Source organism: Mastigoproctus giganteus, chromosome 10 (genome assembly GCF_048544385.1).
Source record: "Mastigoproctus giganteus isolate SK-2022 chromosome 10, ASM4854438v1, whole genome shotgun sequence".
In the NCBI taxonomy this organism is placed as follows: domain Eukaryota; kingdom Metazoa; phylum Arthropoda; class Arachnida; order Uropygi; family Thelyphonidae; genus Mastigoproctus; species Mastigoproctus giganteus.
Window position 1 is genome coordinate 145,735,465 of NC_143584.1, and position 23,649 is coordinate 145,759,113.

The 23,649-nt window shown below is 39.5% G+C and overlaps 1 protein-coding gene across 2 annotated transcripts in view; it reads right to left on the reverse strand.

Moving 5' to 3' along the window:
• Positions 1-23,649, reverse strand: part of PAN2 (PAN2-PAN3 deadenylation complex catalytic subunit PAN2) — a 588,859-nt gene that overhangs the window by 361,901 nt on the left and 203,309 nt on the right. For both annotated transcript variants that reach the window (XM_090383685.1, XM_090383686.1), the window contains exon 13: positions 17,245-17,394. In XM_090383685.1, the coding sequence (XP_090239811.1) occupies positions 17,245-17,394 (150 nt within the window). The remainder of the gene's footprint in view (positions 1-17,244; positions 17,395-23,649) is intronic.

A 23,649-nucleotide genomic window follows, 5' to 3' on the forward strand; every position in this document is an offset into this window, starting at 1 on the left:
TCAAATATTTGTACTATAAAATATTCTGCATTACATACGTATATAATTATGTGGTAACTACTTACATATCAAAATTAAACTTAAAATTCCAATTAAAATCATGAATTTAATTGATCTAAATTGATTTTAATTAATTTAATTTAATTGATGGATTTAATCATGAATAATGTGTCGATTTTGGGTTGAACTTTGGCCCTCTTCTAAATAAACTAAAAGGGGTATTAATTTTAAATCCCCCGCAGTTTAATTACCACCCAACAATAAAGTCACCCGATCCTTCGCCGCTTTGAAACCTGGCATGTTTTTTTCTTCTTTCAATATGAAACTTCTTTTAGGCATTCGTTTCCACAAAAGTCCTGCTTCATCTATGTTATAAACTTGTTGAGAAATATAACACACAATACCCCTCTTCAATAATTTCTTTTTAACAAGTTCTTTTTTGAAAGTTTCAGCTCCTTGATCTGCACTTGCAGCTTCTCCCTAGATTTTAAATCTATTCAACCAGCCCTTACCAGTTTTAAATGGTTCCACATTTTTTTTAGGTGAGTTTTCTCCAGATCATCATATTGGCTAAAATCTCTCTCTCTCTCTCTCTCTCTCTCTCTCTCTCCTTTTTTTTTTTTTTCTTTTATAATATTTAACTTAACTGAAATCTGCATTGGATATTATCTTCAATAAAATTAGTTAACGTCTTTCCATTTCAATCCTAATAGCCGGCCTAGCACTAGTTGCTTGCAGTGGAACAGCTATCTTTCCTGCTGCTAAAATTAATTCTTTTATTTTTTTTTATAATTGTTCTTACAGTTAAACTTGCAAGTCCTAAATTATGGCACAAACCTGCTTGTCGTTGACCGGAATCGATTCAATTCAAAACGTCTAATTTAATTTTCAAATTCAGTCTGTTTCTTACATTTATAGTCTTCGTACTGCGCCCAAACGTTGTTGCTTTTTCATTCTTATCGGCCATTATTAACTCTTCGAAAACGTAACTGCGTTGGTTGCATTAATTACGATACAATGTTCAAGTAAATTGCCCGTTATGCACGATGTCTAATACTATACGGAGTGATGACTAGACTTTGGATAAATGCATATAACGCAAATATTACAAGCAATATACTTGATCATTTTTTAAAATGTTGATTTCGGAACTACGTAACAAGTCACTGTACTGCAATTAAATTAGCATGCGAGAAAATTTCACTGACCGTGGGAAAATTTCTCAAGTCAGCGTAGGAAACGTTTTAATGCTGTTTTGCTATTCATTTTCAAGCTATCGACTCCATCAAATGAAACGATTTCGTTAAATATGCCAAAAATGCAATCTGTAAAAGAGCATTATAGTGATCTGTGACAGCGCTATAGTCAGATACGGGTTATAATATAAGAACAGCATTATAGCGAATCAGCGTAAAGAGAACCGTGTTATAACGAGGGCCTGCTGTATACTCAATTTTCTAATTTAAATCCTTTGTTTTCCTTTAATGCTTGTTCTACTTTTCTTATCTTCAAACAGGCCTATGGGGCTGGGAATTTCCATACTATAATAATTAATGATAAACACCAGCCAAGAAATTAAACTAAAAATTTACTATACAATGAAATAATATACAATGAAATGTGATGCAAATAAAATAAAAACACTGATTAAATTATAGTTACAATATAATTTAAAATATAGTTAAAAACAATAAAATTAATTAAAATAAACTAGGTTAAAAGCGATAAAACAATGAAACCTGCAGCTTTCGGAGAACTGCCGTCTCCTTCTTCAACAGCATACTACTAGTGCTAAGACACATCCTTAAGTAGCCGGTCCATGGCACTCATGCACGTGATCATCAGACACATGATCTACATTCTCCATGCGCGTATCGGAAATGGAAGTGGCTTGGGAGCATGTCAAACAGAAACGGTCATCACTTCTGAGGACAACTGCCTCAAACAGGGGGTGTAAACGGATCCCCCTGTCCCTATTAATAGTATTGTGATTGGATGAACCGATTCGCAAGCTCTCGAGCCACTTGCGTTCCCAAAATCCATGGGCGTGGTCAGTAATGACCGCGTCTTCAGGGGAGATCCGATGCTGCTTTTCCCAGAAATGCTCTGCCACAGCAGACTTCGCATGGTTAGCAGTCTTGATAGCAGTCGTGTGTTCCCCCAAACGGTCCTTTAAACATCGCCCCGTTTCCCCCACATAACACTCCTCACAATCCGGGCACTTAATCTTGTAGACCACACTGCTAGTATGGTCCTGGGCTACGGGATCTTTAACTTGGGATATCACTGTGTGCAACCTCCGACCCGGAAGTTGCACACAGCGAGTCTGGCGCTCCCGCAATGCCCGTACAATACGTTCTGAAAGGCCCGGATAGTAAGGAATGTATGCAGTAGCCACAGGAGCAGGCCACTCCCTACGATTGGACTCAACCCTATGAATATATTTGTCCAAGACCCTCTGGGGGTATCCACATTTCCTGAGGTCTGCCGTGACTTTGCAAATTTCTATTTCCTTTTCTTCAGGGGTACTACAGTGGGTCCCCACCCTATTCAACAATGCCCTGGCTACACTCTTCTTATGATGACAAGCCTGTGCTGAGCTATAATGAACAAATTGGCCACGGCACATAGGCTTTCTATAGATCGTTGTTTTTAATCTAGATCCATCTCTGCTCACCAAGACATCCAGAAACGGGAGGGACCCAGCTTCTTCCACCTCCGAGGTAAATTGTATAAATGTGGAAAAGCTGTTGAGCAAATTGAGCACCTCATCTTCCTTTCCCTTTTTTAAAATAGTGAAGGTATCGTCCACCTTCTTGATGGACGATACCTTCACTATTTTAAAAAAGGGAAAGTTTTCACTATTTCACCAAAATAGTGAAATATTTCACTATTTTGGTGATTTTGATGGATTTTGGGAACACAAGTGGCTCGAGAGCTTGCGAATCGGTTCATCCAGTCACAATACTATTAATAGGGACAGGGGGATCTGTTTACACCCCCTGTTTGAGGCAGTTGTCCTCAGAAGGGATGATCGTTTCTGTTTGACATGCTCCCGAGCCACTTCCATTTCCGATACGCGCATGGAGAATGTAGATCATGTGTCTGATGATCACGTGCATGAGTGCCATGGACCGGCTACTTAAGGATGTGTCTTAGCACTAGTAGTATGCTGTTGAAGAAGGAGACGGCAGTTCTCCGAAAGCTGCAGGTTTCATTGTTTTATCGCTTTTAACCTAGTTTATTTTAATTAATTTTATTGTTTTTAACTATATTTTAAATTATATTGTAACTATAATTTAATCAGTGTTTTTATTTTATTTGCATCACATTTCATTGTATATTATTTCATTGTATAGTAAATTTTTAGTTTAATTTCTTGGCTGGTGTTTATCATTAATTATTATAGTATAGTCTACTTTTCTTGTTTTAAATCTTCTTATGTCCTCTCTGAGACTCTTTCTAAGGGCTTTGCATAACTCAGTATACTCAATTTTTTTACTTGTCAGTGTTTATCTTCCCCTTCATTTGTCATCTTCGGTTCATGGTAACCAGTGTTTCTTGACTTTTTTTTTTTTTTTTTCTTTGAATTTCTTTTTACCTATAGGTTTCTTGGGCTTTATCACTTTCAGAAAGTTGTAATACTCATCAATATCTTGGTCCTGAGCCGTCTGCAGAAGCTCCAACTTGTTCTTAAGTTCCAGTAAATACCGCTTTTTCTCCTCTTCTGTTATCTTAAAGACCTTCGTATTATTTACTCAAGTCAGTTTTTTCCTTTCTTTTCTTACATCTATATCAAGTGTACATCTTACCATTCGGTGATCACTTCCAACATTTACCTTGTTGAGGACACTAATATCATTCACAATATATATCTTCTGTTAGTGAGGATGAAGGCAATTTCATTAGTTGTTAATCCATTTGGGCTCTTCCATGTCCATTTTCTGTTCACTCTTTTCTTGAAAAAAGTGTTCATTACTGACAATCCTCGAAATTCTGCAAATTCGAGAAGTCTTTCACCTCTTTTGTTTCTTTCACCAATTCCATAATTTCCTACAGTGTAACTAGAGCTTCTTAATGTACCGTTACATGATCGACATAATAATAATAATAGCAATAAGAGCTTAATTAGCATTAGTAGAGGCTAATTGACAGTATGCACCTCAATTGATCTGCTTAGTTGCATGGTATTAAAGTGGAAATGAAGTTTAAAATAAGTTAAAATAAATAAAGACAGAATTGTTAAAAAGCTGTAATTAAAATTTGCTCAAGGAAGAAGAAATGCACTACCCTGGTTGTCATTTATAAAATATTAATATGAGAACAAGGCGAAGCCAATAACCACGAGCGACTTTCGTGAAAAACGTCTTTGGTTGGCAATGATAGGAGAAAAGGAATTAAGTATTTAAAGAATTCCTATATTCCCATAATGCATTTCGAGACATGCAGGAACTTTATGTGCGCAAGGTTCCAGACAGGTGAAAGGTTGGTTGGAAGTTTTGTGTTTAGAACGTTAAATTTAGTGTTATGGCGACACCATTCTATGACAAGCACCTCATGTTGGCATTTTTGTAACTAGATCCTAATTTAATAATTGCGATTGCTGAATCGATTAGAGGATTGTGGTTATGACACCAACCACAATGTTAGTGTCCTAATTTAATAACTGCAATGGCTGAATCAATTAGGGGGATTGTAGTTGTGTGTACACAACACGTACACTCTCACAACCACAATTATTAGATGCCTAATAATTTGCTTTCAGCTAGGAGTAACTGACTGTTGGAATAAATTCCCATCTGGTGTTGTGGAAGTGGTTTCAATAAATGTAAAATGGGTATGATAAATTATTACAGAAAATGGACAAATGATGGTGTAGGGTTTTTTTTTTTTTTTTTTGCTAATGCTGAAAATCATGCTTCCTTGTATTATATGTCACCACTAATACCTCCCAGCAACAGGTTGTTTAGGACATCACTGATCTCTTTTTTGCTGGAGAATTAGCATTAGTAGAAGCATATGATGCAACAAAGCAGGCTTATGCAGCATCAGCTAAAAAAAAAAAAATGCCCCCATTTCACCCCTCACTTCATTCCAAATACCTGTCCAGTCCAGCCATAAATATATTTAGGCTATCAACTTCCACAACAAAGGATGGAAGTCTGTTCCACCACCAACCAACTACCCGCTGGCTAAAGGCAAGCTTCCGCACATCTATCCTACATCTGTCTTTCCTCAATTTCTGCACAATTACCCATAGGTCCTTTTCGTTCTCTACCACTGTCAGTGTAGTACCACAGAGTTGATACGTCACTCTGGGGCTACTGCTTCCCATACATAGTTCATTACATTTGTCAATGTTAAACTTCATTTGCCACCTCTCAGCCCATCTGCTCAACTTTTCTAGATCCTGTTGCAGCAGCGTACCATCATTAGTGTCCTTAACAACCCTACCAACTTTCGCATAGGCTGCATAACTTGGACATTAAGCTTGATATACCATCATCAATATCATTTATAAATACAGAAAACAACAATGGACCCAACACTGAACCCTAAGGGACTCCACAAATAACATTAGTCCACGATGAACAGTGTCCATTGATTACCACTCTCTGTCTTCTCCCACTCAACCATCCCTTTATCCATAGCAGCAATTTGCCTCCAATGTCACACTGCACCAATTTGCGCAGTAGTCTTCCATGTGCAACAGTATCAAAAGCCTTTCTAAGATCCAAATATATGATATCAGAGTTATTCCCAGCATCCATTTTCTTTGGGACCACATCATAGTATCCAATCAAATTGGTCAGGCAAGACTTTCCTTTAACAAAACCATGCTGTGTCCGAACTATAACTGAAGTCTTGTCTAGACGATCCTGCAGTGCTTCTTTAACCAGTGCCTCCATTAATTTCCCTGGAACAGAAGTTAAACTAACAGGTCTATAATTACTTGTGTCGCATTTTGATTCTCCTTTGTGAATTGGGGTCACATTTGCACATCTCCAGTCCATGGGTACCTCCCCTGAGTCCAGGGAAGCTCTCATAATTATGTCAAAGGGTTTGCTTACTTCCTTTGCTGCCTCCTTCAATATAACTGGACAGATTCCATCCACCCCAGGTGCCTTTCTTATGTTTATCTTCAACAATTTCTCCTCCACTTTCCTCTCAGTTATTACAAAATCATCTAACTCACTACCAGAGTTTAACTCATCTCTGGCATTCCCCTCCCTAATTAACTCCTCATCGGTGAATGTAGATTCAAAATACTCGTATAGTTTGTTAGCCACCTGAGCAGGATTATCAACAGTTGAACCATCATATATCCAGTGGACCAATCTGATTCATCCCCTTCCTTCTAGAGTTTACATAGGTAAAGAACTCTTTGTTGTTTTTCTTTGCATCCTTTGCCAAGTATTTCTCATAATCTGCCTTTGCCTGCCTAATCTCCTTTGTGACTTGGTTACAGACCAGCTTATATCTATCGTAGGCTTCCATGTCACCCATTAATTTATATGTATCCCACGCATTTTTGTTCTCTGCCATATGTCTCATTAGTTCATCTGACATCCATTTAGGCCTAAACCTTGAAAAATATTTCTTAGTTGGTATGTAAAGCCTAGTAGCTGCCAAGATAAGTTCTTTGAATGCTTTCCATTTTGAATTTGCTGTTGGTAACATCATCAGTTGGTCCCACTGTATAGAATTTAAATACTGTGTCAGACCACCGTAGTCACCTTTACAAAAGCAAAAACCCTTCCCTTTACCCCTGATGGTAGTTACCTCTTTTAGTAAATCCCACTTCCGCATACTGTGATCACTGCCAATTAGTGGTTCCTTTATCTGCAGATTCTTAATGCATGAAGAATCACTACTGATAATCAGATCAAGAGCATTACTCCTTCTAGTTGCTTCCCAAACATGCTGATGTAGAAAACAATTATCCAATAAATCCACAAAAGCCTTGCTAGTGTGTGAGTGACAAACCCACAAATTCCAGTCAATATCTGGGAAATTAAAATCATCCATTATAAGACTCTGATTTACTCGCCCACTCTATTTCCCTGTACAGTTCCTTATTATACTCATCAGAGTCATTAGGCCTATAACACACTCCTACTCTCAATTTTGATCTCCCAATGCTTATGTCACACCAAACTGACTCGACACTGCACTGTCCAGCGATGTCGACTGGCTTCACTTGCTTGGATTTTATGTGTTTCTTAACTAATAGAATAACCCCTCCTCCCTTTCCATTCTGTCTATCCTTCCTGTACACATTGTACTCCCCAAATTCCAGTTCTGCATTCCTTATATCTGTTTGACCCCACATCTCTGATATCTCAACAATATCTGCCTTTGATGTTCTGAGCAACACCTCAAATTCGTCAAATTTATTTACCAAACTCAGCATTGGTGTACATGCACCTGTTCCTATTCTTAGCTACGCTAACACAACCCATGTGTTTACTCATACCGCAATGATTCCAAGCAGTCTCTGAAATACCCTGCATCTTGTTTTCCAGGCTGCTGCTCATTTCAATAGAAGCAGTGCAAGAATCACTTTCACCTCTGGCAGTGGCTATTGTTAATCTATTAGTCCTTGTATCCAACCCAAGCTAGCAGTTTTCTGACCCGCCTAACACTGCCTCGATATCATCAGCAAATATTCTTGCACCCTTTCCATTGAAGTGTATCCCATCCCTGTAGAAGGAGTCTCTTCTGTTAACAAGTACAGACCAGGCTGAAAAATTCTACCCCTTCAGCCTTGCACAATCTTTCCAGGGCCAAATTGATCAACAATGCTCTCATCATATACTCCCTTCTATCATGTCTGGGCAGAATTGCACACACTTTCAAATTCAACCCTAATTCACGGCTTTTTTTCAACAGTGACCTGTACTTGTTAAGTAATTCTGCCGGTCTCCTACTCTTAATATCATTAGTGCCAACATGTACAACAATATAACCTTTTGTGCCCTTAAAAGATGATATCCACTCTGCAACGTCATCAACCTTTGCCCCCTGGTACACATACCCTGGTCCTCTTCCACCTATCCTTTTCACATAGCATTTTTTCCCTGACAATATAGTCACCAACAACTACTAGTTCCTGTGGGACCAGCGCATTCTGCCTTGGTGGTTGCCGCTGAGTTGTGTGATGATCAAGTGCAAGCTCTGGCGTTGATGTGGGCAGCTGAGAGCTTGATGGGCCCTTCAATTTAGATCCTTCGAGGGCATTCACCCTGTCCTTCAAGCTCTCATATAAGCCCATAACAACGCTGAGTTGTCGCCTCATTTCCTCACACTTCTTAAATCACGCACACACAAAGACATCCCCCTTAGCAATATCATGTCCCATACCTGATTGCTGCACAAACATCAAGCAAGCAGTGCATTTTAAAAGGCTGTTATTCAGAGGGCTACTGCCCCCCCCCCCTCAGTTCTCCCTGAGCTTAAGCACTCCATTTAGCTTGAGCCTTTTGCTTTGCTGCTCTGGTCTGAGTCATGATTTTGATTCAATTTCAATAAAATTTCAATTACAGCACAAAATTATAACCGTAAACTTGTATCCCAACGTAGTTGTAACACTATATATCTATATTTTTTTTTTTTTTTCAGTATCAAGTATTATCTTCGAGTTCCTTTATATAACTTCCATTTCAAGTTATGTATTAATTAATTATGTTATGTTTGTAAGATCTAAGTCATTATATGTAGTTAGTTAAAAAGTACAATTTAATTGACAATGAAGTTCAACAAGATTAATAAATTTTACTGATTAATCGATATTATATACTCTGCTATACTAAGCCAATGCTATCTAGTTCAGGATATAACGTTGTGTCTCGTATAACAATGGTGGCAAGTTACAAACGGTAAATCTACGGACACTTAAGTATTAATTAACTTCCAAAATATCACTGTCTCAATTCAGAATAAACCAAGGATCTTGACTAGGTCTATAAACTACTTATAGAAAATAATTTAATATAACAATTAGTCAATAAAGCAGCTAAATAACTAAATAGCTAAAAAACTTCCTGTTCGTCGGCTCTGCAAATTTGAAAAACACGTGGATTGGATATCCTTACAAATATTAAGTAATAACCTACAAAATCTCTAAGTTAAAATTTAAACTAAGTATCGTAACTAGGAATATAAATCTACTCTAGAAAATAAGTTAATATGCCAATTTAAGCCAATTTAAGTTAATAAAATAGAATAAACTTCTCTATTTTCCTGAGCCATAAAAACTTCGCCTGCACTTCGCCTTATCAGTTATTATGGCTCAGAAAGTCTTGTCTGAATGAGAGGGAGGAATTGAAAAATTGAATGAAGTATAATCAAATTTTCGCATGTAAGGATTTATAAAGTTCACTGATGCAAAAGTTAAAGTAATAACTCAAGTTTACATGCTAATTCTATCAAGTTTTTTTTTTTTTTTTTTGGCTGATGCTGCATAAGCTTGCTTTCTTGCATCAAATGCCTCTACTAATGCTAATGCTAAGTTTACATGCTAATTCTATTGCCACACTATATGAAAATATGTTTATTCACCAATATAAATGCAATACAGTAAAATATTAATATTAAAACTGTAGACTCTGCATAATAAAACAACAATAAGTAAAATAAAAGATATAATTAAAAATGCTAAAATATATTATAAATATATTATAACTGCTTTGTATATTATAAATATACATATAAAATGTATATTATAAATATACATTGTTGCTTTCAACAATTAAATAGCATTATCTTCAGGAGATTACTTCCTTGTAATTCAATCCAGATTCCAAATGTGCCAGTTATCAGCTGAAGAAGACAACAATATTTAATTGTCAATATTTTTTTAAATTTATTATTGTTATTGGTTTTTTTTTTTTTTTTTTGCACTTACATCAATGAGCCAAAACGTTATGCTGGAGGATATGCTGGAGGACCAACATATTAGGTAGGCCCCTCCACGTGCAGCCAAAACAGCTGTTACTTGGTGAGGCATGGATGCTACAAGATTTCTAAATCCGTCTTGTGGTATCTGGTACCAACACGTAACCAACAGATCCTTTAACTCCTGTAAGGTCCGTGGTTGAGATGCCACAGATCAGAGTTGCTGTTCCTACACAAACCACAGATGCTCGATGGAATTGATTTCTGGGGAATTTGGAGGCCAGGGCAATAACTGGAAGTCTTCCTCATGTTTTGCAAACCAGTCTCGAACAAGCCAGGCGGTGTGGCATGGCACATTATCCTGCTGAAAGGTGGCACCGCTAGAGGGGAAGACCATTGCCATGAAAGGGTGTACTTCTCAGCCATGATGTTTTAGTAGGTGGTAGACGTCAGAGTGCCCAGCACATGGATGGACTGGACCCAGGGTATCCCAGCAGAACATCGCCCAAAGCATGACACAGCCACCACCAGCTTGTTTTCATCCCACGGTGCATCCAGGTGCCATCACTTCCCCATGTAGATGACACATACATACCCAGCTGTCCACATGGTGCAACAGGAAACATGATTCATCGGACCAGACAACCTTCTTCCAATCACTCAAGGTCCAGTTTCAATACTCGCGTGCTCATTGTAGGTGCTGTCACGATGAACCGTGGTTAGCATGGGCACTTGGAGCGGCCTGCGGCTACACAGCCCCATTTTCAGCAGGGTTTGATATACTGTGTGTTGTGACACATTACTTCCATAACCAGCATTCCAATTACCGGCGAGTTGCACCACAGTCGAGCTTCTGTTGCCACGTACCATCCGGGAGAGCCTTCGCTTACCTCGAGCATCGATGAGCCGTGATCGCCCAACACCTCGCTAGCGATTCGTGGGTTTCCCCTCCTCGGACCACTTTCGGTAGATAATAACCACAGCTGACAGTGAGCATCCCACCAGCCGTGCCATTTCGGATATGCTCTGACCCAGTCATCTGGCCATTACAATTTGGCCTTTGTCAAACTCGTTTAAGTCTGCTGCCTTTTCCATCTGAAGAACAAGAGTAACACAGATTAAAGGAGCTCAGTATCAGGTGTTTTTTATACCATGTCCCAATCCTCACACATGCTGTAGTTCACCTGCAGTTGCTTCGATTTGCATAACGAGTCGCTGGTCATAATGTTTTGGCTCATTGGTGTATATTAGTGAATAAATATATTTACATACAGTGTGATCAGTGCTTAATAGAAACAGCATTTAAATTAATAGAAATAGCATCCTAAATTACATCCCCTGCAGGGATGTAATTTAGGATGTAATAGAACCATCTGAGTGTAACAGAGGTATGGATGGGCAGAAAATGTAACCAATAGCTTTGGCAAGAGACCAGAAGTATTACTACCATTTGGACAAGAAACAAGTTTCCTACTCTTAACATGTTCAAAATCATGTTTGGATTGATTAACAACTTGTCTACAACCAGCAGAATGTCTAATGCAGGCCGAAAAAGAAACCAGGCATATGAATACAAGCCAATTACAACTACACCCTTATCTTGAAGCCTTAGTACATTTATTGTAAAATCATAGTTTAGTTAAAGAATGAGAGTTCAGGGAAGAATGAGTAATAATGAAATACATTCCAACATGAACTTCACTAACATTAAGGTGAAAAAAGTTAAAACAACAGTTCAACCACAGAGAAAAGGAATAAAAATCAAGCAGAGTACTCCTTTCACACTCTTGTAATGCTAAATGACACAAGGCTGAAAATGGCGATTGGGACAGATGCTTCATTAGAGAAAAGATGGCCTCCAATTTTGTAATCTGAAGTCCCCAGAGTACAAATATTAAGCATACTTTGAAGGGTTGCTAGTGAGGAGAAAAGATCAAGTGTATTGGGCATGTTATTAGCATTGTCTGCTATTCTAGTAGGTAAATTAACAAGTTTTGTAAGGTAATACAAATATCTTAGTAATAGCAAAAATCTAAGCATCACTATCAGATGGGCCCACAAAACCAGAAAATTGAAGTGAGCTGGAGTAATGAACATTAACATCAGAAATTTCTTCACTTTGGCAATGGGAAACCTGCTTCAATGCAGCATGCAAAAGCAATGAAGAAAATTTGCTAAACCGAAAAAATTTTCCTCACTGCCTCTGTCTGAGTGGTCAATTACAAAGATGCAATAGCATACATGTTTGAGTGGATCAAGGTTCAAACCCATGACTGTTAAATATAGTATTCATTGTCAAAATAATTAACTGTAAACTCCTCTGATCTACTGGTTGGCAGACTGAGATTATAACTGAAGCTCTCTCTCTCTCTCTCTCTCTCTCTCTCTCTCTCTCTCTCTCTCTCTCTCTCTCTCTCTCTCTCTCTCTGTGTGTGTCTGTGTGTGTGTGTATTAGGAAGTTTAGTTCTTTTCATAGTAAATTTGTTACATTAGTATATAGGGTGCCCGTAAATGATGTTTCCGATTTTGATATTTTTTATTCAGAATTACTTCAAGCTACACTCAGGAAACACATACCAGTTGAAAGATCAATTCAGTAAGTTTTATGAAGGTACGTCAAGTCATTGGTGAAGTTAAATGTGGGCCCCATGAGTAACTCGAGCAATATCATAGCGATATTCAATCTCCTGCCACACTTTGTGCTTCATTTCGTGATCAATTTTACCAACGGCCTCAGTAATCTATGCCTTCAGCTCCTGCAGTATCATTGGTAGTGGAGGGATGTACACATTGTCCTTCACATAACTCCACAAAAAGAAATCCACTGGCGTCAGATCAGGTGACCTCAGAAGCCAATCCATATGGCCTCCATGCCCAATCCAACGCTGAGGAAGATGTTCATTCAGGTACGACCTCACTTCATTATGAAAATGCTGAGGGGCACTGTCTTGTTGATAAAGCACATCTGTAATGTCCTCCTGCAGCTGTGGCATTAACCATTCACTGACCGTGTCCAAGTAGACGAACCCTATCACCATCAGTTCGATGAAGAACGGCCCATACAGCTTTCCTCGAGACATTGTGGCAAAAACGTTAACTTTGAGACTGTTCCTTTCGTGTTCAAAAACTCATGGGGATTTTCACTGCCCCAGACTCATAAATTGTGTCGATTCACTCATCCTGACAGGTGGAAGGTTGCCTCATCACTGAAGACCACCTTGTTCAGAAATGTGTCATTGTCAGCCAAGTTTTCGAGGAAGTTAGCATTAGCATTAGCATTAGTAGAGGCATTTGATGCAAGAAAGCAAGCTTATGCAGCATCAGCCAAAAAAAAAAAAAAAAAAAAAAAAAAAAAGTAACATAAATAAATAAAAATAACCACTTCCACTTCACCCCTCTGTTCGTTCGAAATACCTGTCCAGCTGAGCCTTAAACTTATTTAGGCTATCAACTTCCACGACAAGGGATGGAAGTCTGTTCCAACCACCCGCTGGCTAAAGGCAAATTTCCGCACATCTATCCTACATCTGTCTTTCCTCAATTTGAATTTATGCCCTCTCAGGTGATTTTTCTGAGCTAGAGGAAGAATCCCATCAGCATTGAGCATGCTCAAACCATTCAAGGCTTTGTACACCTCTATCAGATCACCCCGCTGGTGCCTAGTTTCCAGACACTGTAATTTGCAAAACTTAAGCCTTTCTTCGTAAGAGAACCCCTTTGTCCCATTCACCAATCTAGTTGCCCTTCTCTGTACTCGTTCCAGCAGCTCTACATCCTTCCTGAAATGAGGCCTCCAGGCCTGTATACAGTACTCTAGGTGTGGCCTGACCATTGCCTTATACAAGGGAATAATCACCTCCTTATCCCTGCTAGAAAAATTTCTATATATCATTGACAATACACCATGAGCTACTCTTGCAGCTCGTCTGCACTGCTCAGAGAACTTCATATCTGCCTGCACCACCACCCCCAGGTCCCTTTCATTCTCTACCACTGTCAGTGTAGTACCACAGAGTTGATACGTTGCTCTGGGGTTGCTGTTTCCCATATGTAGTACTTTACATTTGTCAATGTTAAACTTCATTTGCCACCTCGAAGCCCATCTGCTCAACCTTTCCAAATCCTGTTGCAGCAGCATAGTGTCAGTAGTGTCCTTGACAACCCTGCCAACCTTTGTATCGTCTGCAAACTTGGACATTAAGCCTGATATACCATCATCAATATCATTTATAAATACAGAAAACAATAAAGGCCCCAATACTGAACCCTGAGGGACTCCACTAATAACATTAGTCCACGATGAGCAGTGTCCATTGATTACCACTCTCTGTCTTCTCCCCCTCAACCACCCCTTTATCCATAGCAGCAACTTGCCTCCAATGCCACACTGCTCCAATTTGTGCAGCAGTCTTCCAGGTGCAACAGTATCAAAAGCCTTTCTAAGATCCAAGTATATAATATCAAAGTTATTCCCTGCATCCAGTTCTTTTGTGACTGCATCATAGTATCCAATCAAATTGGTCAGGCAAGACTTCCCTTTAACAAAACCATGCTGTGTCCTAGCTATAACTGAAGTCTTGTCTAGATGATCCTGCAGTGCTTCTTTCACCAGTGCCTCCATTAATTTTCCGGGAACAGAAGTTAAACTCACAGGTCTATAATTACTTGTGTCAGCCTTTGATCCCCCTTTGTGAATTGGGGTCACATTTGCACATCTCCAGTCAATGGGTACCTCCCCTGAGTCCAAGGAAGCTCTCATAATTATGGCTAAGGGTTTGCTTACCTCCTTTGCTGCCTCCTTTAATATAACTGGATAGATCCCATCCACCCCAGGTGCCTTTCTTGTGTTTATCTTCAACAATTTCTCCTCCACTTTGCTCTCAGTTATTACAAGATTCTCTAGCTTACTGCTAGAGTTGAATACACCTCTGGCATTCCCCTCGCTGAATAACTCCTCATGTGTGAATGTCGATGCAAAATATTCATTTAGTTTGTTAGCTACCCGAGCAGGGTCATCAACAGTTGACCCATCGATCTCAAGTGGACCAATCTGATTCATCCCCTTCCTTCTAGAGTTTACATAAGTAAAGAACTCTTTGCTGTTTTTCTTCGCATCCCTTGCCAAGGATCTCTCGTAATCTGCCTTCGCCTGCCTAACCTCCTTTGTAACTTGGTTACAGATCAACTTGTATCTATCATAGGCATCCGTGTCACGTGTTAATTTGTATGTATCCCATGCATTTTTCTTCTCTGCCATATGCCTCATTAGTTCATCTGACAACCATTTAGGCCTAAACCTTGAACAATATTTCTTAGTTGGTATGTAAAGCCTAGTAGCTTCCACGATAAGTTCTTTGAATGCTTCCCATTTTGAATTTGCTGTTGGCAATATCATCAGTTGATCCCACTGTATAGAATTTAAATACTGTCTCAGTCCATTGTAGTCGCCTTTACGAAAGCAATACCCCTTCCCTTTACCCCTAATGGTAGTTACCTCTTTGAGTAACTCCCACTTCAGCACACTGTGATCACTGCCACCAAGTGGTTCATTTATCTGCAGATTCTGAATGCATGAAGAATCACTACTGATAATCAAATCAAGAGTATTACTCCCTCTAGTTGCCTCCCGAACATGCTGATGTAGAAAACAATCATCCAATAAATCCACAAAAGCCTTGCTACTGTGTGAGTGACCAGCCCCCAAATTCCAGTCAATATCTGGGAAATTAAAATCCCCCATTATAAGACTCTCTGATTTACTGGCCCACTCTATTTCTCCGAACAGTTTCTTATTATACTCATCAGAGTCATTAGGCCTATAGCACACTCCTACTCTCAATTTTGATCTCCCAATGCTTATGTCACACCAAACTGACTCGACACTGCACTGTCCAGCGATGTCGACTGGCTTCACTTCCTTGGATTTTATGTGTTTCTTAATTAATAGCATAACCCCTCCTCCCTTCCTATCCTGTCTATCCTTTCTGTACACATTGTACTCCCCAAATTCCAGTTCTGCATTTCTTATATCTGTGTGACACCACGTCTCTGAAATCCCCACAATATCTGCCTTTGATGTTTTGAGCAATACCTCAAATTCATCAAATTTATTTACTAAACTCCTAGCATTGGTGTACACACAAGTATACATGCACCTGTTCTTTTTCTTAGCTACCCTAACACAACCCATGTGTTTACTTGTACCCCAATGATTCCCAGCAGTCTCTGAAATATCCTGCATCTTATTTTCCAGGCTGCGGCTCATTCCAATAGAAGTTGCAAAAGAAGTCAAACCACTTCACTTTGTCCGTGGATTTCAATATTTGCAACAATGATTTCAATGTTTGTAATCAATATGGACACAGTTGAAGGCATTTCCGAAGAACTTGCCAGACAATTGTTTTCACTATGTTAAGTTCTCTACTGGCACGCAGCACAGATTTTCGCGGACTGCGAGCAAATGTCTGTTGAATGGTTTCAACACTCTCAACGCTCATTGATGGTCTGCCGGCACTTTTATGTTTACACACACAGCCCTCAGTAACAAAATGCTTGTACCAAGCATAAATTGATGGGTTACTCAGAGGAGCCTTCCCGTACTTTCATCGAAACTGTCACTGCACGGTAACAACAGATTTTATTTCATGAAATGCTAACATACAGAATACTTGCCATTTTGGCGAATGTAGTGCTGCGTAGCATGTAGAATGCAAAACTGGCAGTCAAGTGCCAATTTTAATAAAACTTATTGAATTGATCTTTCAGCTGATAAGTGTAGCTTGAAGTAATTCTGAATAAAAAAAATATCAAAATCAGCACTTGACCAAATACGGAGGATGCGGAAAGGTCAGGGAATGACCACCGCATATCCCCAGAGCAATGTGGCCTTAGTTGCTAATGCTCCTAAAAACCAAATAACAACATAACAAAAATAACAACTGATGTAATACATAATAAATAACTATTAAATGTAGCAAGTGTACTTATGCACCCTCATGCCTGACCAAATATTTGGTCAGGCGTGAGGGTGCATAAGTACACTTGCTTTGGGTGACCAGGGTTCATTCAAGATTGCTATTTCTTGTATTCTTTCTCTCTTGTGAACTCCTCTGACCATGTGGTCATCCTGGAGTATAAAAGAAAATTTATTTATTTATTATTTTTTTTTTTTAAATGACACCATATAGATGCAACTAATCTTTTAAAATCTTTTAGAAATTTTAAAATTTTTATACATGAAATTACATATATTTTAAAGTATTTGAAATAACACAATGAAAACCAAAAAGTAATAATACATGAAGTTTCCTTGTTTAAATAGTTAAAAAATATTTATTTGCTACTTACTGTGTGAATCTGCTGAAGCATAAATCTTGTCCAACTTTGAACAAGTCTAGGAATATTAATTCTTTTTCGTGTATCTCCCAAATCTGATATAATTAGGCCTAAGGCAGAGGCTTCGGGAATGGTACGGAAAGCCCTTAGAAAGTTACTAGCCTATACCAGAAATGACATAACAAAAATAAAACTAGTATACATTATCTCACTATCCATTATTTCACTATGTTAAAAAGTGAGATACCTGCAGGTAATTACTCTGAAATGCAGCATACAGTAGTTTCAAATTAAGTGGTAGTACACCAAATTAGGATAAATGATTTTTTTAGATATTGGACAATGACAGTATTAGGCTTACATGCTATTAGAGATTTCTAACTTAATTAAAAATAACTCTAAAGTTAGATACACTATAATGAAACAAATGTTCTGTGAAACAGGTAGTTCAAAATCAAATTTATGCCAAACCTATGTTTCATAAGGCAACATTTGTTATGTAGAGAAGGAAACCCTTGCAGAACACAAACAAAACTTCTTTTAATTAATTCTGTTGAAAAAAAAGTATTATAAACATAAAACTATTCATCATCTCCATTTTCAAGTTTATAAAACCATTAAACATAAGAAATTTCAAAACTATGTATGCATGCACACATTTCTGCTTATATATTACAGATAATAAATATGTATAACCACACACATGACCGAGTGGTGGTAGCACAGGACAATGATGATGTAAATTACATGGGCAAAAAGTTACTAGAAAAACATAAAACATGGGGGCTGACAGTTAATTTTAATAAGACAGAGTACATGAATCGATGTGAGGATGTTCTGGATTTAGATGGCGTACAGGTGAAAACTGCACAGCAATTTAAAGACCTGGGTGCAATTATTCAGGCCAACAAATCACCTGTGCAAGAAACTGAGAGGGTGAAGGTAGAAAGGTTATAGGCATGCTCAATTCTGTGTTTTGGAATAAAAACAAAACTAAACATCAATTATTATTATTATTATTAACTATATGGTGCAAAGAAACCTGAGGCTTATGCTGCAATAGCCAAAAAAAAAAAATTCCCTAGTTACCCTGCGAGAGATAGAGAGACAAAAGTAGAAGGGAATCACCAAGAAAGAGAAGAATGATGATATCCCAGCTCAGAACCCTGGGTGTGTCAAGCCCATACTCACCAGATGTGTGCCCCTGGGGTTATATATAATGAAAATACTACAAAGTGTTTTATTATGTGGATGTGAGACTTGGACCTTAACTGAAAGACAAAAAAAAAAATAAACTACTGGCTGTTGAGAAGGATTTTTGGCAAAAATCGGCAAGAAAGTCTAGGACTAAAAAAGTTAGAAATGACGTGATAAGGAACATAATGAACATCCAAAAAACCATCATTGATAAAATAGAGGAGAAAAGATTGGAGTGGTTTGGCCAAGTGAAGAGAATGGAGAACAACTGCCCACAGGAGCCATGGAATGGATACCATGGAGAAGGAAAGAGAAAAGGACCAAGAAGGACGTGGATAGAGGGTATGAAAGCAGCTATGAATAGAAGAGGACTGGTGGATAGAGATTGGGAAAATAGAAGAAAATGTAAAAAATAGAATAAAGGAATGACTTTTTGATGTTAGGTTGGGGAGAACTGTGGTAATAATGGAATAAATCCTAAGAAGAAGAACACACAAACACACAAGTTGTTACCTGTTTACTATGTATGTAATAATTTAAATAAAAAATGAACAACTTCCAGAAATAGCAGCAATCATTGCCAAGAAACATACTTGCTAGTCAGTATTCTCCCCAGAAAATTTTGCCAGCTGGGTGGGGAAGTGTAATAGTTCGCAATATTATAAAATTTTCTGTTATTTATAAATGTGACTTAAGTGATACAGAAAATTAATTGCATAATTTAACATTATATGCTCATGATGCATTGATCTCGATTGCATAGTATGTTCGAATTAATATTGATTGAGATCAGTGAGTAGTACCATAGAGTACCATAAGAATCGCTTAAATTTTAGCTGGGCAGTGCACCCATGCGATAAGTCCTGGGGAGAACACTGCTAGTGAAAAACTGTAAACAAAAATTCTGAATACCATAGCTATTTATTCACCTATTTAGGAATGGGGAGAGAAAGAATTTCAGCCATTAACCCTGAACCAACAATTAATGCACAGTTGATATTGTGGTGCACCTACTGGGTGCTGCAAGGCCACTGATGGGTTACCCCTCGACGTGGGCACCTGTACGTGGTGAGGGGACCTCCCAGTGATGCTGCTGGTTTTCCAGATTAGCATCACTGGGATCTAACGCCCATACCTTGGTTCCAGGGTTGCGTCATTGGAATCCAGCATGTGCAGCCGTGCGCCACGACCCATGGAATTCGGAAAGGGGGATCCTGGTAGTTGAGGGGCCCAGCCTTAATACACCACTTTGGCCCCTGCTTCGACAAGACAGGAGGTCCCGGACTGGCATGACTGGGATCAATCAGCGAGTGGTTTTTTACTGCTAGGGTCAACTGCATTCCAATAAGTCTCCCTCCTTTTGGTCCTGGGACGGGACAAAGACTTATTGGTAACGTGGGTGTGGTGCTCCTAAGCGAACTTGGCGTCCCACTCGTGTACGCCGTACCTGCTAGTTCACGAGTGGGCGCTCCCTCGTTGGGCTCCGTGGTGGGTGAGGTACTTAAGCATCAGACACTTTCTCTTTACTCTTATGAGTAATTTAAATTCAATTTCTTCTGGGGGACCCAACAAGGCCCCTACCTAATCGATCAGAAGAGAATGACACCAATTCTGCCAAAAGAGCCAGAACTGAGGATAAAACACCATCTATAATAACACCACTTTTCCTCATTCTCCATTCTACCGGAGAGCAGTCAATTGGGAAGATGTCACCCTTCTTCATCATCCAGAAAGTATTAGATGGGTTGGCAGGATCACCAAAATCAGTAAAACAGCTGCGTTCTGGCGATCTTTTAGTTGAAGCTTCAAGCACCAAGCAAGCAGAAAGAATCCTGAACGCGACATCCATAGGGGGAATACCGATCAGTGTAACACTCCACAAAACTTTGAACTCTTCACGAGGTGTCATTTCAGAGTGGGATCTTCTTCATGTCTCTGAAGAAGAGATCTGCTCTGAATTAAAAGACCAAGGAGTGACAGCTGTCAAGAGAATATCAATGCGGAAGAATGGGAATCTTGTCCCTACCCGAGTCCTCATCCTAACATTTAACACCCCACGGCCTCCAAGTTCCGTCAAGGCAGGCTACTTAAACTGCCCAGTGAGGCTTTACATTCCAAACCCACTGAGGTGTTTTAGATGTCAGAAATACGGCCATTCACAAACAGCTTGTCGTGGTAATCCTGCCTGCACTCGATATGGTACGAAAGACCATGAGAGCAAGGAATGTTCAGCTTCCAAGCCAATTTGTATAAATAGTCAAGGAGAGCACCCTGCCTATTCTAGAGCATGCCAGAGGTGGAAGGATGAGAAAGAAATTCAAAAAATAAAAACAGAGCTGAACATATCCTATCAGGAGGCCAGAAAACACATTCAACCAATAAATAGTGGGAAACCTTCATACGCCCAGAAGGTTTCTGCGAAGTGCACCATCAGTACGCAATCCGAGATGACTGTACTCCGAATCGGAGTCATTTACTCCGATTGCATGCATTTATTGCGTTCACAAAAGCCCATCCGAAAAACACAGTCAGCTGCCACTCCTATTTCCATACCTCCTAATGCTCTACCACTACCAAAACCAAGTGGTAAAGAAAAGATGCAAATATCGGAAGAGTCACCTGCAATACAACAAACAATGGAGATCGAGGATAAGGAGGCAATGGATGACCCAGTCCTGGAAATCTTTGCAGAAGAAGATATGGACACAGGTCAATGACCTGTGTTTCCAAAGAAAGATAAAGCCAGGACTGAGAAAATGAAGCCCTCAGCCCTTCGGAAACCACCTGATGGACCTAACAAATCCAAATAATGGGTAAGTTTAAATTTCTACAATGGAATTGTTGTGGATTCCGTCGAAATAGTGACGACATCAAGGCACTCCTGAGTAAGCATGAGCCTACTTGCTTTTAAAGGCATTTAAAGGCAAATGAGGACCCATACTTGCATAACTTTTTAGTTATTCGAAAAGGCAGAGATGCGGATGGACCTGCCCACAGAGGAGTCGCCATCCTTGTGGGTAACCACACCCCATTTCAAGCTACACCACTTACCACCAACTTAGAGGCTGTAGCAGTTCAAGTTACTGTAGGGTTTCTCTTAACTGTTTGTTCCATCTATTTGCCACCTGGGAACGACATCCCCCAGGCAGACCTTGATGATCTCATTAGACAATTGCCACCCCCTTTTTTGTTACTAGGGGATTTTAATGGACACAATACTCTGTGGGGTAGTGCCGACATCAATGGAAGGGGTCGGACTATAGAGCACATGATTGAAAACAATGACCTGGCCCTGCTAAATGTTGGACTTAACACTTTTTGCCACATGCCTACCCGTACTTTTACCGGGATCGATCTCTCTCTATATGCTTGCCCTCTCTCCTTCCTGTGTGTACATGGGAGGTTGAAGACAACATTTATGGCAGTGACCACTTCCCCGTGATATCCCCCCTTTGCAAAGGGAGACCATGCCACGGTGGAAGATCGGTCACGCTGACTGGAATACCTTCAAAGAACTAGCATCATTTGATATCAACACAGTCAGCAAGGATCCGATTAATGACGTGGTAAAGTACGTTACAGACACTGTTGTCCAAACAGCGGCAATTGCAATTCCAAAGACTTTGTCTCAGTTTCCATCATTTCCAAAACCATGGTGGAATTCTAATTGCACTGCAACAAGAAAATCTCAAAACAAGGCGTGGGGTATTTTTCGCCGCTACCCTACCGCAGATAACTTAATAACATTCAAACGTGCATGTGCTAAAGCACGTTACGTAAGACGTCAGAGTCAGAAGGAATCTTGGATCAAATTCACATCTTCTATCAACCAGGCTTCATCATCTAAGCTTGTCTGGGATAAAGTCCGGAAAATGAAGGGGAAATACACATCACACCCTTCCTTGATCCTGGAGCATAATGGATGTGAAATTGCAGACCAAACTGCAATTGCAAACACTCTTGGGGAGACATTTGCTAAAGTGTCTGCCAAAACATCTTACCACCCTGAGTTTCTGGCCCTCAAAAGACATGCCGAAAGGAAACATTTGAAATTACAATCAAAGAACTGTGAAGAATACAATCAACCCTTCACAGAATGGGAAATGAAAGCAGCACTATCCCAGGCGAGTACCGTAGGGCCAGATGACATCCATTATGAGATGATTAAACATCTTTCGTCTGAATCTCTGGACCAGTTGCTCTGTTTGTACAACAGAGTTTATCTTGAAGATGAATTTCCGGACTCCTGGCATAAGGCAATCGTGCTTGCCTTTCCAAAGCCAGGAAAAGATCCAAAATTTCTGAGTAATTACCATCCAATTGCTCTGACAAGCTGCTTGTGCAAGATCTTGGAAAGGATGGTAAATGCCCGTCTCATGTGGTATTTAGAAGCGAATGACCTCCTTTCCAAAGTTCAATAATGTGGTTTCCGAAGGAACAGGTCAACACTTGACCATCTTATAAAACTGGAAACATCTATCCGAGATTCTTTCCTTAAACGCGAACACCTGGTGTTTAATTTTCTTTGATATCGAAAAAGCGTATGACATGGCTTGTAGATTTGGAATCTTAAAGGATATCTATGATCTGGGTCTGAAGGGCCATCTAGCCCTCTTCATTAAAAGTTTCTTAGTGAACCGGTCATTCCAAGTTCGTGTTGGCTCCATTCTCTCTCAATCTTTTTTGTCAAGAGGAAGGAGTCCCCCAAGGGTCAGTGTTAAGTGTTACGCTTTTCGCTATCAAAGTTAATTCTATTACTGAACAACTTCCTCCAACTGTAAATAGCACCCTCTTTGTTGATGATTTTACCATCTTCTGTCAGTCATGCAACATGAGGGTTATTGAACGACAATTGCAGCATGCCATTGGCCATGTCAAAACTTGGGCAATGGCAAATGGTTTCAGGCTGTCACCTCAGAAGACCGTCTGCATATACTTTTGTCGCAAACAGAATCTTCACCCTGAACCAGAACTCAAACTCGGACAACACATCATTCCAGTAGTGCCTGAGACAAATTTCTTGGGTCTCACATTCGATAAGAAGTTGACATTTTTACCACAAAACCGTCAACTACGAACAAAGTGCACGAGGGGATTGAATCTCCTTCGTGCCATCTCCTCAAATAAATGGGGGGCAGACCGGTGCACTTTACTCCGCCTTTATCGTGCGCTTGTTCGTTCAAAATTAGACTGTGGGTCCCAAGTGTACGCATCGGCTAG